General features: G+C 53.2%; 1 protein-coding gene across 6 annotated transcripts in view; it reads left to right on the top strand.

The window, feature by feature from the left end:
• Window positions 1-18,785, top strand: part of PNPLA7 (patatin like domain 7, lysophospholipase) — a 116,389-nt gene that overhangs the window by 13,232 nt on the left and 84,372 nt on the right. For 5 of the 6 annotated variants that reach the window (XM_084821025.1, XM_084821023.1, XM_084821027.1 and 2 more), the window contains exons 7-16: window positions 1,933-2,092; window positions 3,663-3,743; window positions 5,440-5,568; window positions 6,867-6,947; window positions 8,364-8,508; window positions 10,520-10,603; window positions 11,172-11,278; window positions 15,394-15,552; window positions 16,663-16,740; window positions 17,305-17,510. In XM_084821025.1, coding sequence (XP_084677151.1) covers window positions 1,933-2,092; window positions 3,663-3,743; window positions 5,440-5,568; window positions 6,867-6,947; window positions 8,364-8,508; window positions 10,520-10,603; window positions 11,172-11,278; window positions 15,394-15,552; window positions 16,663-16,740; window positions 17,305-17,510 — 1,230 coding nt within the window. The remainder of the gene's footprint in view (window positions 1-1,932; window positions 2,093-3,662; window positions 3,744-5,439; window positions 5,569-6,866; window positions 6,948-8,363; window positions 8,509-10,519; window positions 10,604-11,171; window positions 11,279-15,393; window positions 15,553-16,662; window positions 16,741-17,304; window positions 17,511-18,785) is intronic. The other variant, XM_084821028.1, reaches the window with a different exon arrangement.

Here is an 18,785-nt window from a genome sequence, read left to right as displayed (position 1 = left end):
GCAGCAGCATCCCTATGCCCTAAGTTGGAACAGTTGGTCCCCGTTTGAAAGGCAGTTACTGGCAGACCCCTGAATATAAGGACTAGGGAGAATCCCTCCCCTTTTCCCTTGGATCCTCTGGGCGCAACCGTTCTTTGAGCGCCAACCGGGCGCTACGCCTCCTTTCCGCGCCCTCCATTTTGCGCCGCTCTGTGCGTCTGCGCCGCGCATCCACCCAGTCTGCTATCTGTGCTGCTTTCCCTGCTTACTCCCTGGACTGCTTTCTAATCTAGGAATGTTGGTGGGAGGAATCTCTGTCAGCTGCGGGCCCTGGGAAAAAGGGGCGCACTCCTCTCCCAGGAGCGACTGCTCTTCCTCCGAATTAGAACTACTCTGGGATTCTATGGGCTCAGTGTCCACCCTGACACTTCCCCTTCATTATGAGTTTGCATGAGGACGGGATTTGACGTGATTTGATTTGAGAAGAACACGAATTGATGCACTGGGCTCGTTTAGCTGGCTTGTCCGATTTGCCAGCCATGAGCGGACAGGCACCTTTGGGAGGTTCATAAGTAGGGCACGGTGGCAATAGTGTTGGCTGTGAATTCCCTGCATCTGGTACCTTTGCAAACACAGTTGGGACTCCTCTAACTTTGGCTTGGAGTGGTCACCGATGAATCCTCTGTTCACCTGTACGGGTGATCCTTTTAAAGAGGCAGCAGCCGCGGCAGTGACTCCCATGGGCTCGGTTCTGCATGGTATGGGGAATTGCTTCCTCGTTCCTTTCTCTAAACTAGCCTTCCCCAAACCTGGTGCTCTCCAGATGTCTTGGCCCGTGACTCTCACAGTGAGCCTCGCAGCGCTGGGCTGCAGAATGACCCCAGAGTCGTCCCATGAAGCTGACGGGTGGGGGATTCAGGACAGAGCAAAGGAAGCCCTCCTTCACACAGCGCAGAGTTAAACCATGGAATCCACTTCCACTTGATGTAGCGATGGCCACCCACGTGGATGGCTTTAAAAAGGGGTTAGATAAATATCTGGAGGAGAAGGCTGTCCATGGCCACTCGTCCTGATGGCTTTTTGCTACCTCCGGGGTCAGAGGCAGTGTGCCTGTGTACACCAGTTGCTGGGAAACATGGGTGGGAGGGTGCTGTTGCACTCCTGCCCTGCTTGTGGGTTTCCCACGAGCAGCAGGTTGGCCCCTGCATGAACAGAATGCTGGACAAGATGGGCCCTTGGTCTGATCCGGCAGGGTCTTCTGACGGTCATGATTGCCAGCCAGCTTGGTCGGGTTTGTTCCCGTCTTGGACATTGCTGCCTTAGCCAGATGCAGGGCCTCTCACATGCGGCCCTTTTTCCTCTTGGATCATAGGAACAACTCCCATGATCCAAGACGAAGAACAATGCATGCTTCCAGACGCTAGGGGATGATAGAGAGTGTCCTGTGGCTTGATCAGTTTCTTTTTCCTGCTCCCTCCCCACCCTCTTTCTTCTTCCCCCTTCTCTTGCCTCTGCAACAAGCAACGTGCAGCCTCCACAGAGAAAGTAAATAACTATATCTCCTGCCTTCGCTTACTTACACTCACACACCCAGCTTTATTTAAACAGTGTTAGATAGCCCTCTGTGACGATGTGTGTAAAAGCACTGATCAAGTAGGGGCGCAATCCTAGGCATGTTTTGATAGAAAAAACGTCCTACAACTCCCAGCATTCCCCAGCCAGCCATGCTGTCAGGGGCATGCTGGGAGTTGTAGGACTTTTTTTGTCTAAACATGCCTAGGATTGCACCCTAAGTTGATCTGAACTTCTAAACTGGCTCTAGCCCGCATTTATCGCCTGCAGTACTAAATGCTGTGTTGCCGCGCTTTCTCTGTGTAAGACAACTCTGCTGTAAGTCACACCACACTTTTCCAACATTCCCATCCCCTCTGTGCATCTCTCTTCCCCCAACAGGGTCCTTGGGCACTTTGAGAAGCCTCTTTTCCTGGAGCTGTGCAAGCACATGGTTTTCGTGCAGCTGCACGAAGGGGAATACATCTTCCGCCCGGGGCAGCTGGACAACAGCATCTATGTGGTGCAGGATGGCAAGCTGGAAGTCTGCATCCAGGAGAACGTAAGGAGATCTGAAGCCAGGTTTTGCACATACTGCAGCAGCCTTGCCCAACTTGATGCCTTCCAGCTGTGTTGGACTCCAGCTCCCATCATGCTGGCTGTGGGATTATGGGAGTTGTAGTCCAACACAGCTGTGGGGCACCAGATTGGGGAAGCCTGTTCCATAGTATTGACAGGTGAAAGCCTTGCCTGGGCTGTACCACTCTAACCTGCCAAAGCCAGAGTGGGAGGAGAATTTCATGTTGCATGGTTCATACTGGGAAAACTCCCTGCATGCAGAAAAAGAGTGTCTCAGGGACAATTTTAGGGTGGCCCGTTCTCCCTGACATGCTACTTTTCCAAGTGCAAGAAACTCTTCCAAGTTCACACCTGCCCAACCTGCCCCATGCTCTAGCCTGAATATGGTCCAGTCTAGGCAAAGCTTTCTTCAGTGTCACAGACTGGGCCTGAGTCACTTAACAGCCTGGAGCAGACACTCTGTCACCCTCAGGGCTGTTTGCTGAGTCTTCTCCGCGGTGAATCCAAGCTGTGCGAACAGCGTTGGGTTCGTTCTTACCCAGGGCTACGGTTTGTCCATGGAGGTCTCCTGGCGGCCAGGAGTGGGACTGTCCTTGCCATTCTGCTGCGGAGGGAGCTCCTTTCGCTTTGGAGGGCCTTAGAGGCCCTTTCCCCCCAGGTCACCCAAAGTGGAGTGCTCAAAACAGAGTCATCTTGAAAGCCCCAGGGGCACTGCTTGTTCTGGGGCTGCCGTCCCTCCCTCTTTCTGGTTCGCCGGGCTTCAGTGCCGTGATCTGGGTCAGCAGGAGAAACAACTGATAAAGCAGCCTTCCCCCAGCTGGTGCCCTCCAGATGTCATGGGCTGGGAATGATGGGAGTTATAGTCCAACACATCTGGAGGGGAAGGCCTTGGGGAAGGCCTGGAGTGGCAGGGTTTTCTAGCCTGCAGTTACAGCTTCCCCCTTCTCTCTCTTTTCCTTCTCCCCCAACCCTTCTGGGAAGTGAGCCACGTACAGATGGCCTTTCAGCGTGATATTTTACTCATTTTGTAGATTTATATCCGCCTTTTCCACCATTTAGTTCTGGGGTGGGCTACTTCTGGGGCTTGTTTTTCAGCGAAATCACGCTCCCGGGATTCTTCTGGGAGTGCGGTTTTGCTCGAAAACAAGACCAGGCCTTGTTTTAAAGCAAAATTGTTGTTTTTTCTGACACTGCACTGCTGAATTTCGGCATTGGGGGTAAGTGGGGGCACAAAAAAGACCAGGGTGGAAAACACTGTGTCTTTCTTCCCTTGCCTGATGGAATGAGATGCCCACCATGCTAAGATTTGCAGTTATGCCACCCAGATCCTGTACGGGGAGACAAATTAGCTTCATAATGTACATCGAGACCTCTGATCGTGTCTCTGCGTTGAATGTAACCTGTAATCCTGCAGTCCAGCCTTACCCAGCCTAGTACCTTCTAGACGGGTTGGACTACATCTCCCACAATCCTCACCTAGCACGGCCACGGAGGGCACCAGGTTGGGGAAGGCTGTGATAGGCAGTGCGTGGCTTTTTTCTGTGCTCCTCTAGGATGGCACGGAGATGGTGGTTAAGGAGGTCCTGGCGGGAGACAGCGTCCACAGCCTCCTCAGCATCCTGGATGTCATCACAGTAAGCCCCTGCAACTGCCGCTGAAATCCTGGCTGAAATCCTGGCCATCCTGGGGGGGTGCACAGCTCTGGCGTGGTCCTGCAGCGCGAATTGAGGGAATGTGTTCCGGGAAAAGCTTTTTTTTGGGGGGGGGGGGGTCAAACGCTGGGAGGCAGGAATGTGTCGGGACTGGAAAACTTGCACTCCCTGGGCAGCTGTTGAACAGAGACGTGGGAACGGGGCAGATGATGAATGCAACGCACCAATTGTAATGCTGCTCCTGCGGGCCATAAACTTTGCATTTTAAACCCACAAACGAAACCTGCGAAGAATTTTCTTCCCTCTCTCTTTTTCCCCGACTGCCACGATAGCCAAGGACTTGTGAATTGAAACCAGGACCCAATCCTCTTTCAGTGGCAGAGCCAGCTAAGGGGTAAAATTAATGAGCTTTTCCCCACAGGCTTCAAAAATAGCCACCACTTTGGTCACCCCTGGTGAGCTTTAAAATCTATTCCAGCCAATCAGGCCAGGGAAACTTCCTTGTAAATTGGCAGAGAGTTGGAGATCCTTTTTTTCTTTCATGCCATCGGTGTGTTGCAGCTGGTGACCCTAAGTGTTTGAGGACACACACCGGTATCAGAAAGATACGTATGTTTCTCAGCCAGCTCCCAGAACGATGGGCAGGCAGCCCCTTCGAACTGCGAGATAGCCTAGCTAATGCCACGTTCCAGCCACTTCTTTGCAGCCATGCTTTCAGGGCAAGCGTGATATCCACTGCACCTTTCTGCCATAATGCAGGCTGCATCAAGGAATCCTGGTGCCCCTTACTCCTGCGTGGTAATGTTGCTGCCCAAATATTGGCAGGAAAATGGTGCTTTGCGGGGCTTTGAAGGTCACAGAGCAGTAAATGCATCCAGTCAAGTGGCTTTGATCTTCAAGGCACACTTGAATTCCCCTAGTGGCACATGCTTCAGGAATTGATTGAATAATATTGGATGTATGTGTGTGTTGGAAGTTAGGAATGTACTTAGGAACATCAGAAGTTGCCTCATACCAAGTCAGAACCTTGGTCCATCTAGCCCAGTATTGTTGACACTGACTGGAAGCAGCGCCTCTCCAGGGTTTCAGGCAGAGGGTTTTCCAGCCCTACCTGGAGATGCTGCCGGGGATTGAACCTGGGACCTTCGGCATGCAAAGCAGGGGCTCTACCACTGAGCTGTTGTCTTTCCCCTAAAAAATAAAGCAAGATTCTAGTCCTCATTGTTGTGAAAAAAGGGGTGGTTTAAATGAGAACATAGGAAGCTGCCTTACATGATGTAAGACCCTTGTTGCATCTGCCCCAGTATTGTTGCCACTGACTGGCAGCAAAGGTTCTCCAGGGCTTCAGGCAGGATTTTTTCCAGCTCCACCTGGAGATGCTGCTGGGGATCGAACCCAGGACCTTCGGCACACAAAGCAGGGGCTCTGCACTGAGCTACGGCCCCTCCCTGTTTAGTTCCCATATCCCAGATGCTCCCTTCCTTAAGATGCCAGCACTGTCCCTGAAGAGGGGGCTGCTTTCTCTGCACGTAAATGCTGCCTGTGGCCAAAGCGGCACATCTGTGCTTGGCAGCTGCGGGAAGAGAGAGCCAAGCTGCCCCAAGGGGAAAATCGAGGCACACGAGCAGCACGTGCGATGGGGAAAACATAGAACGCATTGCTCTGATCTCTTCCACAGGGTCATCCCGCTCCGTACAAAACAGTTTCTGCTCGAGCCGCAACGCCGTCCACCGTCCTCCGGCTACCGGCCAACGCGTTTCAGGACGTCTTCCAGAAGTATCCCGAGACGCTTGTGAGGGTGGTGCAGGTGAGGCCGATGCGAGACTCTCGTGGCGCGTGTCCCATGGGGCGGCCTTCTTGGCTTTTGTGGGGGCAAAACAGCCTGTCGCACAGAGCAGGCCCCCATGGGAGGGCGGAGCGAGAAGGTGGCTGGATGGGTTACGTCCTCTCGGGACGTTCTCCTGCACAGCCCGTCCCCGGTTCTCTTGTAGCTCTTGCTCACTTCAATGGGTGGATGTTGGGTGGATCATGGCCCAAGTTAATGACTGTGCCTGGGGGTGGTCCTTTTTCATCTCCAGTGTGGTGCAGTAGCGAGAGCACTGGACTGGGAGTCGGGAGATCCGGGTTCTAGTCCCCGCTCGGCCATGGAAACTCACTGGGTGACTTTGGGCCAGTCACGGACTCTTAGGATAAAATGGAGAGGAGGAAGAGGATTATGTACGCCGCCTTACGTTCCTTGGAGGAAAAAAGGCAGGATATAAATGTAATAAAATAAATACATACATACATAAACAAATCTCTGGCAGCCTCGTGCCTTGATCCAGTGGAGGCTGGTGGCTCCGATTTCGGTGGGATTGTGAATTTATTTACTTTATTTTATTTTTTAAATGTCTTGGCTGCCTTTTGGAGCAGAAGCCCTGCTGAGGCAGCTCACAGCAATAAAATACACAAAAACCGTTAAAATGTTAAAAGCGATAAAAACATGAACACAATAAAACAGCAAATCAAAGCAACAGTGAAAGCTGACAACAAAACCAGCAGCAGCGACAGCAGCCATGTCAAGAGAAGGCCACAGCATCCATTCTGGGGTTCATTCAGAACCAGCCAGAACTCTAAAGGATCTAGCCAAAGTGCTGAACCCTCTCCCCCAAATAGGTTCAGCACCGTGGACAGCTCCTTTAGAGCGGCATTGTCCCTATGCGATCGGGCTCTGATGTGTTGACTCCTGACTGACCCCCCCACACCTCCCCCATCCCTGCGCGACACGGATACGGCTGGCTCCTTGGTCACCAAGCCCTTTCGTGCTGCAGGGGGAACGAACGGTAGCGGGCTCTCCCGCACCGGAGGCACTCAAGACGAGGCTGGACAGCCATCTGTCGGGAATGCCCCCTGACTTGGATTCCTGCGTGGAGCAGGGGGTTGGACTCGATGGCCTTGTAGGCCCCTTCCAGTGCTACTCTTCTACAAGTCTATGCTTCTGTCTCAACCGTGCTCTGAAAGGCCTCCTGGAGGAGCCGGGAAGCGCCCCGCCTTAGGCAGGCACCGCTTTCCTCGAGGCCAGGCGTGACTGATGTTTTGCCCGCTTTCGGCCCTCCTCTCCTTCAGATCATCATGGTGAGGCTCCAGAGAGTGACCTTCCTGGCCCTGCACAATTACCTCGGACTGACCACCGAACTCTTCAATTCTGTAAGTGCAGCCTGGCCGATCAGCAGCAGGGGAGGATGTGATGCTTTGCTAGGCAACCGCCAACTGGTCCCCGGTTTCCACTTGCTCCTTAAAAACCTCAGACCCCTCCTAGATCAGAATGGTCTTCCCAGTGTCCTGCTTCCCCCACTGGCAGGCAGGGCGTGGGGGCGATCGCCCTATCCCACCGTGGCTCCCCAGCAGCCAGAAGTCAGTGGCATGCCGCCTCTGGACCTGGAGTTTCCGCAGAGCCAGCGTGACTAGTCGCCGTTGCTTGCGCTCTCTTTCTGCTTGAATTTGTCTGATCCCCCTTTTCTAAAGCAACCTAAGCCAGCAGCTGACACCGGATCTTGCAGCCGGGGGTTCCATGAGTTTGACACTGTGTTGCGTGAGGAAGCCCTTTCTCTCGCCCACCCTGCAGCAGTCGCCAATCGATCTTGCTGGATGCTGCCGTGTTCTGGCGCTGCAAGCGAAGCAGGGGGACCTTTCTCTCCCCGTTTTTTTCATGCTGTGCCCTCCTGATGTGCTGGACTGCAACTCCCAGCATGCCCCAGCCAGCGCAAGCTGGCTGGAGCATGCTGGGAGTTGTAGTCCAGCACATCTGGAGGGTCCCAAGTTGGGGAAGGCTGTCTGTTACGCTCTAGCGCCACTCCCAACACACTGGAGTAAGGATGAGCTTCAGATGTGGGCAATCAACGCCTGTAGTGGCTTGTGCCAACTGAAGGCCTCGGGAAAGGCCCTGAGAGGAAGTGGGCCGAGTCTCTTTTCCTCCGCTCATGATCCAGGGACTCCATATCCATGCCTAAGCTGCTTCCCTGTGTTATTGCACTTCAGCGGCAAACTGCTGCTCACCTCCCACAAGCCGGCGCCCTCCGGAGGGGTTGGGACTACAGCTCCCAGCATCCCCCTGGCTAGCTGGGGATGCTGGGAACTGTAGTCCCAGCCCCTCCGGAGGGTACCGTGTGGGGGAAAGCCACAACAGAGCCTTACACAGCGATGCATAGCATGAAGAAAACGGGGAGGGAGGAGTTTTTCTCTCGTAAGACTAGAACTCGGCTGGCACCATCCAAGTGGAAACTGAATGCTGGACTAGGTCGGCCCTTGGTCTGATTCAGCACCGCTCTGGCGTTCTCATACCCTACCTTTTCCCTGCGGAGTTCAGGGCTGGTTGGGGGATGCTGGGTGTTGTAGTTGAACACATCCGAGAGGGCACCAAGGCTAGCCAAGTGGGTGATTGGGGGTGCCTATTCCTCTGAGCGATGCACACTCTAAAGGCAAGGGTGCCGCTGTGGGGTTTCCAGGACAGTTCCGAGTAGTGTCATTTTGGGGGCCTGTAAGTGTCCGGCTATGGGTGCGCCCTGATCTGGAGTGCCCTTCGCCTGCTGACGTCCTGCATCTCCCCCCCACCCCCCTCGCCAGGAGAACCAGGCCATCCCGCTGGTGTCGATTGCGAGCGTAACCTCTGGTGTCAGTGCTGGCAAAGCGGTGAGGAGGCAGATGTCCCAGATGTCGGAGGAGGAGCGGGCGGAGAAGCTGGAGAAGCAGGGGGCTGGGGCGGAGATCGGTAAGGGCCGCCTTTGTAGGCATCTCTCTTGAGGACCGTCTGAGCAGTACGGGGTCGCAAAAGGTCCCTTGCTGCTTGCATAAATGCACTCTGTACATCAGAGGTGTCTGTTTCAAGGAAGCTCTTGGGGGCCATGTCCCAGTCATGGGCGGTGCCAAAAGATAAAAAAGAACCAGCCTGTTTTAGCTTAGAGCCCTTACTGCCAGTAACTCAGCCTTAGGAGAGGCATTTCAACCTAGAATCGGGGGGGGGGGGGACTGCAGAAAAGCTGAGAAATCCCCAAACGGTCAGCAGTTGAGGGAAAGGAGGCAGGGTCAGGAGAAGGGGGTGTGGAATTAGGCAAACTCTGGAGGGCTGGGCTTGGCCCGCGGGCCTGAGGTTCAACCCCCCTCTCCCCTCTGTACATCAAGCCCACCTCTACAACCCGGAAACGGATTCAGTGGGAGGCCGCTCTTTGTTCTGGGTGGAGTTGCCTGTGTGGGGGATAGAACAGTTTGGCAGGATTGCCTTGGTGACCAGGTGCGTCTTTTACTGGTTTAGGCCTACTAGTTATGGTGGCAGTATCCTGCTGCCAGTGTCAGAGGCGGCAGGCCGGAGAACGCAAGTTTGCTGGAGAATGCAAGTGGGAAGGAGCGGTTGCGCTCCCGTCCTGCTTGGCGGGCTCCCTTGAGGCATCTGATTCTGGGTTCTGAGTGCCGGACTCGGTGGACCTTTGGGTCTGATCCAGCACAGCTCTTTTGTGCTCTTCTCCCGCCTCTTCTCCAAGGAGCACAAAGCAATGTGCGCGGCCCTTCACCTCCTTTCTCTTCTCACAACAACCCTGTGAATGGAGGTTAGGCTCAGGGCGATGCAAGAGTGACTGGCCTGAGGTCACCCAGTGAGCTTCAGGGTTGAGTGGAGGACTTTGAACCCAGGTCTCCCCAGGTCCGGACGAGTGCTCTAACCCCGGTGTCTCCAGCATGCTGCCCGCAGGCACCTCTTGGTGCCCGCCAGGCTCCCTGCCCCTTCTGATTTTTGTTTGATTTCTTAAGACTTTTTTAAAATTAAAAAATAAATAAGTTGGGAGTCTGGCATGCTTGTAAGCACAGTGCCGCCCTCCAGCACCACCGTTATTTGGGTTCCAAAGAGCGGCTTTGTGTTTCGGAGCTCAGGCACCCCCTCTGCCTTGGACTTTGGTTCTTGAGCCAGCCATTTTTCTTTTAGTCCCACCGCTTTGCCTTCTGGGACATGCGTGTTCTGTGACTGGCCATGCTCACCACTGCAGCCATTTTATGGATGGGCAGGCCCCACCCCCACGGCAGCCACGTTGTGAGAGCACCCACGACACTTGCTCAAAATTCCAAATGTGCCCACTGACCCAGAGAGGTTGGGGACCTGTGCTCTAACCACCACCCCACATATTCTTGGGGATGCTGCCTGTGTCTGCATAGCTTTGTGGCGTTTGTGGCTATCTGGCCTCTGGACATGGCCTTGAAGGCACAGAATGCCACAGCCTTACTGAAGCTAAGCTGGTCAGCGTCTAGACGGAGAGAAGGGGGCTGCCTGGGAATCCCATGTCAGCCTTCCTCAAAACTGGTGCCCTCCAGATGGGTTGGACTACAACTCCCAGAATCCCCCAGCCTGCTGTCCTAAGCTGGTTGGGAGATTCTGGGAGTGGTAGTCCAACACATCTTTGGGGAAGGCTGCCCTATGTTATGCTGCCTTGCGGGCAGTGGAAGGCAGGCAGGATAGTAATGCAATAAATCTGGTTTCTGCCCACGGCCTGGGCCCGGTCAGCGTTTCCCTCAAAGTTGGGTTAGTTTGCTCACCATAGGGACTGGCAACCCCCAGCTCAACAACTGGCTTGAGGTCCTAGTTGAAAGAGTATGTGCAGATCGGGGCTTCCGGCAATCTCTTCCCAAAAATACTGTAAGAGAAGATTTGCCCAACCCATATCCTGTGTTTGGAGCAGGCGTCCCTGAAACCCTTTCATCCGCGGACCACTCATTTGTGTTTCTGTTCTTCCGCACAGATGCAGGGAAATCTCCTGGATCTGAGAATCCTCTCAAGAGGAGCTTTTCTCTGACATCGTCCTCTGGATATGCTGATACTGCTGGTGAGCAGGAGCTGTCGGGGAGAACAGTGGGTATGGAGAAGAAACTCCACGTGGCACTTAAATGCCCTCAAGATGGCTTCCTAAGCACTTTGTCCTTGAATTTAGGGCAGGGACAGGAAACCTGTAGCACTAATTTCATGTTGCCCTTGGCCTAAATTTCAAAAGCCCTCTGCGTGTGATCAGTTTAGACCCCTGGCAAGAACAATCTCTCCTTTCCCTAGCAGTCTGCTCCATGGGAAGGAAGAGGGAAAGAGAGAGAAAAGGGGGTGGCAGGGAGGGAAAGAGGGAGAGTGAAGAGTGGTAGGGGCGGAGGAGTGAGAGCGAAAAGGGTACCAGGGAGGGGGAGAGAGAAATATAAAGAAAAGGGGATGGCAGGGAGGGAGAGAAAGAGAGAAAAGGGGTGTCCTGCCCACTGCTGGCTTTGGCCCTGCTCACTGCCGACATGCAGCCCCCGACAGATTACCCACAAGGGAATGCAGCCTTTGTCAGAAAAACGTGGCTGAAGATGCTGAAGAAGTCCAGGAGGGTGGTGCCTGAACGTAGCCTTGCGCTGTCTCCTGTTTTGCAGGATCCTCAGCTGGGGCTAAACCAGACTTGGACATGGCCTACGAGAGAGCCAGAGGTGCCTCTGCCTCTTCCTCCTCTGAGTTGCTTTCCGGCACAGCCGCCTGCAAGGTAGGCTTCCCAAGACCTGCCTTCTCCTCCCCGCTCTGGTTAAGTGGCAGCGGCCAGATCTGAACTGTATTCCTGAGCAAGCAGTTGTGTCTGGCTGAGAACCTGGGTTGTGTCCACACAGCAGTCTCTTGTTCTCCCTTTGGCCCCTTTATTTTATTTATTTCCTTGGAAATATATAAACCCTCCTCCTCTTTATAAAAACCAACTCAAAACAGCTAACAAAAAGGCTAATGGAATACATGAAGTACAGTCAAATATAGTCCAAACTACTAAATTTGGTTTTGAAAATAAAAACCAAGAGCAGGTTCAAACAATTCAGCATAAAAAATGGAGATAGAACTTAACCCTTAATTTTGCTCGGGCTTCTACCATCAGCCAGGGGACGGAAGGCCTCTGGGAGGCTGCATCCCCTACTTCCGAGGAATAAGATCCATTGCCCTGGGACTGCCAAAGTAATGGGAAGGAATGTTCTGGCCCCATCCATCGGACAAAAGAACAAGAGCAACCCATTGCTATTCAAGCAAGAACACCCACAGGGGAAGATCAGCCTGGCCCAAAGTGCATTTAAAAGCCCACTTAGAGCTCACCACGTTGTTCTGGCCTGGCAGAACTGATCACCCTCTGCCTCCTTTCCCCTCCACTCCCCTTGCCTTGCGTGTCCTGTCGTTTCAGTTTGGAAGACAGTCTGCAGGGCCTCTCTCTTCTCCCTCTCTCTCTTTTTTTCTTTTTCTTGACATGAGCCGCTTTGGGAGATGATAATTGTCTGAAAAGCGGGATAAAAATGCAGCACATAAAACAGCAGCATCCATTAAATACACCCTACACAAAAATCACAGCAAGATAAAGAAGCCTTAGCAACTCGTCTGAAACCTAAGAGAGGGGGTGCCAAGCGAAGCTGTCAACAGGGAAGGCAGAAAGACAGGCGGCCAAAGCAGGATTTTGGCTTGGAGAGATGGGGGCTGAAAATCTGCCTTGGATGGAGCAGGTTCCCCCAGCAGTTCGGGCCATTCTGGGCTGGGGGGATCTGGAGTGAGAGGACTGCTAGGCTGGATCCCTCCCCAGGAAGCGAACCAGGCTGAATTTCTGGCTGCTGCTGCACTTAGGAACACTTCCCATTGAGGGCCAATCTGCGTGAAATGTTAGCCATGTGTTTAAAGAAACATGCGTAACCTGGAGGCTTTAGAGATCCAAACAGCATCTCCGGGGCAAATAGCTGGGGGGGGGATTTTCAGCAGAGAACCAGTGTGGGTGCCTGATCTGACTTGGGAACACATTCTGGACTGAGGAGCTGCAGTTGCCTTTCCTCCAAAATAAAATCAGGCCACTTAAGCGCACTTGCTTTAAAAAGTGTGACCAGCATCATGTGTAGTTCAGGCCTTGGACATAGTGCTTTTTGGAGCACTCATAGCGTTCGATATACATCGTCTCAGTAATCCTGGCAAGAACCCCTAAGGTAGGCCCACTTATTATTGCAGTAATTCAGAGGCGGGGAGTGAAGCCGTGAGAGAGGCTTGCCTGAAGCCACTAATGAACTCTGGTGAGATTTGGATTGGGGATTCATGGCTCAGGCTTTCAAAGCTGGGGTTAGACATCTTGGCCAAATCAAGACTGGGCCATTAGTGCGGAGGTTCCCTATCTGGTAAGCAGAGGCGTAGCTCTCTTCATGGGCCCCGCCCCCTCGGTGCTACTGGGGGCCTGGGAAAGGAATCCCCACTGTTATATCTGATCACAGATTGGGGATAACAGCGGGCATTCCCTTGTGTGCGGCTTCCCCTCCCAACGTGGGCGATGAGCAGCATTCTAAGTGCTTCCCTGGCTGAGGCACCGGGTAGAGGAACGATCTCCACCCAGTTTCTCTGCTAGGGAGGTTTCGTTTTGGCCCAGGTAGAGCAAGCTGATCTGGCTCGGTCCCCTTTGCTCCTCAGGAGGAGTGAAGGGGCTGGGTTGGTTTTGCCCGCCCTGCGTCCTCTCCAGTGGGAGAAGGCGGGAGGGTCACGGCCCCCACCCACCGGTGCCATTCAGCCCGAGGAAGGCTAGCTGAAGTGTCATCCACTCCCCTCCAACAATCCCCTCACCCTGCACGAGGGGGCGTCCTTTTGACTTGTGCCCTCCCTTCCTGTTTTCCTCGCCTCCTGTTTCACGATAGTGAACCGGGGTGTTTAAATCTGGCCACCAAGAGTTGCTGCAGACCGGAATCGGAAGCCAGGGCTTGAAGCGAGCTCTGGCGTAGAGGCAAATGGGCTAGCGCTAACCACAGCTGGCTCGCCTTAAGACATACCACAGCACACTGTAATTTGCCAGTGGCTAGGGAGGGAGCATGCAGGCCTGAGCCGTGGGCCCAATGGCTAACCCTGAACATAAGAACTTAAGAAGAGCCCTGCTGGGTCAGACGAAGGGTCCCTTCTGTTCATACCGTGGCCAACCTTGCTTTGGCTGTGATGTCTGAACAAGTCCTGAGCGGCTATGCAGGAAAACCTCGGCCCTTGACGGCCTTGCGCCTGTGGCCCATCCATGGGGAGAGCTACTTCCCCCTTCCTCCTCCTCCTCCCTCGAAGGTTGTGTTCAAACAGGCCTCTACCGCCTCCATCGCCTCCTGCCGTTTCTTGCTGAGCGGTAGAATTTCTTCTGTGCTGGGCTGACGACGACTCCTCTGTATTGATTTGCCCCATCCTGAGCATCTGGCATGGGGAACCGCATTAGAAAAACAATAATGATAAAATGCCCGTTGGGCTATCCTGAACGTCGGCACCGGCTGTTCGGAGCAAGGCTCTGCACGGCCTTCTAGTGATGTGTTGCGAAAAATAGGCATCGGTTGTCTTCCTGGGGGCATAGACCACTGGATGAAGGGTTTAATTCGGTGGTCTCCATTCTCTTCTCATCTGTGTGGCACATCCTGCTGGAGCAGCTTTTCTTTCTGTTCTGGTGAGGAGCTTTTTGAATACTTAAAAGGCCGGCACATACCGCACGAGGCTGCCCGCTCTCTGAGGTTGTCAGAAGCTGCTCGGGTCTGTGGCCCATGTGGTGAGCCACTGAATTGCAGGCGGCAGCTTCTTAGTGAAGTCCCCTCAGGCCCTGCTCTGACTCTGCCCACCCAGGCTGGCCACTGAAACCTCCTGGACAGGAAGGAGTATGAAAGGGCTTCCTGTTCCTGCTGAGCAGGAACAGGAAACCGGGACTGCCTGCGGCCTGGTGTGTCCCCGTATCCTTGGTTACTCTTTGGTCCTATTGTTGGGCTTCTTGGACCTGCTTCCTGGTTCTGACTTACTCTTTGGTCCTGAGTAGTGGTTTATTCCAATGGCCCAGTCCTGGCAGAAGTGATCCAGAGAGGTCTGGTTCCGTATCCAACCAATTTTCTTAGGCTCTTTTACTGGGAATGTGTGGCAGGCTATTCTCTGTGGCTGTACCAGGCTTTTGAATAGGCAAGTCTTCTCTTCCAGCATTCTAACCACAGTCTCTGTTCCACGGAGCTAGGGAGGTTTTGGCAACTGGCAGCCCAGGGGCTGAATCTGGCCCCTAGAAGGATGCTTTATGGACTCCTGTGCTGGCCCACAGCTCACGTTTTCTTTTCTTCATGAGTGATGGGGCTGTGGATGAGTCAGGTGGCCCAGAGGGTGTGGGCAGTGTGAAATTAGAGCCCACTTCAGAGTCCGCTCTGGGTCGGCAGAGGCCAGTGGTGCCAGCTGGTAGCTTGAGAGAGTTGTATGCTGTAGAGCAGGGATGGGCAACTGGTGGCCCTCCCAGATCTTTTGGCCTACAACTCCCATCAGCCCTCGGCATTGGCTATGCTGGCTAGGGCTCCTGGGAGTTGTTGACACAAACGTTTGGAGGGCACAGTTTGCCCACCCCTGCTGTAGATCTGCCGCTTTGCAAACAGGTGGTGGAAGGATGGATCTGGCCTGCCACTCCCCATGCCAAGCGTCTTGTAGCTGGACTTTCTTGCCAGCCAAATTCTGAGCATGCAGGAGACCAAGCATTCCTAGTTCCTAGTTGTGTCTGTTAAAATCCCACTCGGCTCTGGGCAGGTGAGAAGGCAGAGCAGAGAAATGTGTGTTTGTCAGGTTGGACTCCTATTGCCTGATGGAAAATAATCCTTGGCCCTTCCTCCCTCTTCAAAGTCCATCTTGAAGAAGACAGTGACGGTGACAGAGACACCCTTGGCCGTCTACCACTACATGCAGGACAACCTTTCCGTGCAGGAGCACAGTGCCAGCAAGCAGGTGGACGCCATCTTCAAGGCTGCCAAGAAGGACCTTTTGACCTTGATGAAGCTGGATGTGAGTGAGCGGGATGGCTGGGCTGGACTTGCAGCTGAAAGCCGAGCCTGGGATCAAGAAACTGCCAGCCCCACGCCCACGAAAGGGCCCTCAGTTTGGAGCCCTTTTTTGTACCTTAACAAAAGGCAGGCTGAATGTTGTCCTGAAGCTTTTGTTTTAAAAAAAAAAACCCGGCCTCAGCTGGGCCTGCCACTAGTGGTATTGCAAATTCCGTCAAAGTGTCTGTGTGTGTGTTGGGAGATGACCTCGAGGCGTAAGACATCCTTCCCCAACTGGGCGCCCTTCAGATGTGTTGGACTACAACCCCCAACATCCCCAGGATGTTGGGGGGTTGTACTCCAGCACATCTGGTGGGCGCCAGGCTGGGAAGGCTGCTGTAAGAGAGAGAGATCTGCCAACTTCTGTGGGCCACGAGAAGGACCTGCAATGGAATCTTGCAGTGTGGAATGCCCTCCTTCCACAGACTCCATTCCCTTCCACCTCCGGTCTGGTTTTCCACCCCTTGCCCCGTCAGTCGCTCAGTCTGCATCCTGTGCCTACTGAGTGAGTGCGGTGTTCGTTGTGCTTGTGGGGTTGTGTGGGGTGGGAGGGTTCCCTCTCCCTTAGGTTTTTTTTCCCTAACTTTTTTTGCACATTTGCAAATGGGTTTCCCAAAGCCTGCTAATACGTCCCTCTTACATGTGGCTTGTGCCATTTTGGCTACGTAAGGACTGGGACTTGAAGAACGAGTTTGCTAGGCGTATACAGGATGCCTTTTCTGTGCTCCGTAACTCTGAAGCCCCTGCAGGTAGATGAGGGGTGTTGACCATCAGGCTAGCAGGCCAAATCTGGCCAGCCTAGGGTCCCAATCCGGCCCTCAGGTTCCCCCAAAGGCCTTTCCCCCTTCCCTCTGGCTGCATCCCCATGCCACTTTTTAAAAATATAGAAATGGGATGAATACAGATGGATTATTTTAACCCAGATCTACATGTCACACAGGAAGCAGCCAAGGTGGGAACTGGGGACTTACCAGCCCGTACGTTGTTTCCTGACAAACTCTGTCAACACGTAGCGTAGTCCTGTGACACTTCGCTTGAGGGGTGTGCATCTGTGTTTCATTGCCCACTTTAGGACCCCTGTCTTTTGAATGGGAAAGTGACGCTGCATCAGGTTACTGCTGGGACGGTGGTGTCCAGGCAAGGTGACCAGGTGAGCGTGTTACCTTCTGTGTGGGGCAAAGGGGAGAGGGGCTGTAGGGAGCTTAGCCCCTTCCTACCTTGGGCGTGCTCGAGTTGCTCCCATGCAGACATATGGAGCTGCATTCTATTTTGTTAAACCATTGGTCCATTTAGCCCGGTGTTTCCCATTCTGGCTGGCAAAAGATCTCCAGTGTCAGGGATGTTGAACTGCTCTCAGCCTGAGAGCTGAATTAAATTTTAGAGGTGCTCTTGGGGGCCACATTCCTCTGGTTGGCGGAGCCAACATTCCAAAAATAGGGGCATATTTTAGTTTAAGCTTCTTACTGCCAATAACTAAGCCTTAGGAGAGGCATTTCAGCCTTTTAGAATGGAGGAAAAAACCATGGCAAAGCCAGGAAACCACTAAACGAATGGTGGTCAGGGGAAATGGGGTGGGGCCAGGGGAAGGGGACATGGTGATTTGGGGTACCCAGGAGGGCTGGATTTGGCCTATGCCCCGGAGGTTCAACAGCCCTGAAATGGAGAGCTGTGTAGCACAGATGCAAAAGACGGGGTTCTGCCTCCGCTCTTGCAGGATGTCAACATCCGGTTTGTGATCTCGGGGATGCTGCATGTTTATCAGCGGAAGATCGACTCAGAGGACGAGACCTGCCTGTTCATCACCCACCCTGGGGAGATGGTGGGGCAGCTCGCTGCCCTCACGGGGGAGCCTCTTATCTTCACCATCAAGGCCAATCGCGACTGCACCTTCCTGGCCATTGCCAAGTCGCACTTCTACGAGTGAGCCCCCTTCCTCCTCCTCCTCCTCCTCCTCCATGTGTGTGTGTGTGTGTGTGTCTGGGCCCCTTGCTTCTACTGCAGTGGTGGGGAACCTCTTTCAACCCAAGGGCCAGGTTCCATTTTGGAAAAACTCTTGGGGGCCGCATTCTAGTGGTGGGCAGGGATGAGGGCAAAATGGGGTAGGCCAAAGACAAAAGGGGCAAGGTCAAGATACCAGCACATAGGAAGCCATCAGATGGTTGGAAGAAAGGGGGTAAGGCCATCTGGGGAACCCCAGGAGGGCTAGCTTTGGCCCTTGGGCCTGACATCCTGCACCACTGTTCTGCTGGAATAACAGTGACATAGGGATTTTGTTCATACTCTTCCTCCCTGCTCCCCTGCAATTCTTTCTTTCTTTCTTTCTTTCTTTCTTTCTTTCTTTCTTTCTTTCTTTCTATACCGCCCAATAGCCAAAACTCGCTGGGCGGTTCACAACAATTTCTTCCATTCAAGGTTTATTTGATCTGGGACTTTCAGCCTATTATGTTCCCAAAAGCTCAGGCAGACAACATTTAGAGACTTTTCGTCAGTTTGCAGAATGTGAAAACACAAAAACAAGCCATTAAAAGGAACCTTCTTTCTTCATCCCAACCACAAAATAAGGGGGAGGAGGCGGTCCCTTCCCGCTGTGTCTGTGCAGGTTTTTTTTAAAAACAAGAACACACCTGTGGAAGAAAATAATTCCAGATGTGGAAAGAAGTTGTTGAGCGCTCTCTGTGCGTCCTCGCCATACAGAAGTGGCCCTAAAGAGGTGGTGTTGGGACACAGGATGATGGAGGAGCTCTCCAAGATAGCAGGAGCCCAAGGCGCTCTAGTCTCTGTAAGCAAGCAGAGGCCTCTGATGCTGGAAACGGAGGTCCACCCTTCTTGCACCATTCCTCGTCTGCCTTCCCTGGGGCTGTAATGCAAATGAATAATATTTGCACCTGCTTATTTTCTCATTCTGCTAGCCATGTGGCAGGACAGGGCATTAGTGCAGGACGCTGTTATCCTGACTACTTTCCTGGAATATTGTGGGTTGGTTAAATACAATCATGCATAGTGAATTTATTTGTTTATTACTTTTGTATACCGCCCAATAGCCAAAGCTCTCTGGGTGCTCCACAAAAGTTAAAACCACAAGTACAGCATAAAAACTGTATAAAATATAAAAGCATTAACATTACAGTATAAAAGTACAATCAGCATAAAACCTAGCAGCAGTGCAGAGATTTAAAATACATTCATCAAATACCT

This window comes from Heloderma suspectum, chromosome 14 (genome assembly GCF_057233095.1).
Source record: "Heloderma suspectum isolate Gila_16-S chromosome 14, 16-S_ref, whole genome shotgun sequence".
In the NCBI taxonomy this organism is placed as follows: domain Eukaryota; kingdom Metazoa; phylum Chordata; class Lepidosauria; order Squamata; family Helodermatidae; genus Heloderma; species Heloderma suspectum.
The sequence above is the reverse complement of the archived record's forward strand: the minus strand, read 5'-3'. Positions and strand labels throughout refer to the sequence as shown.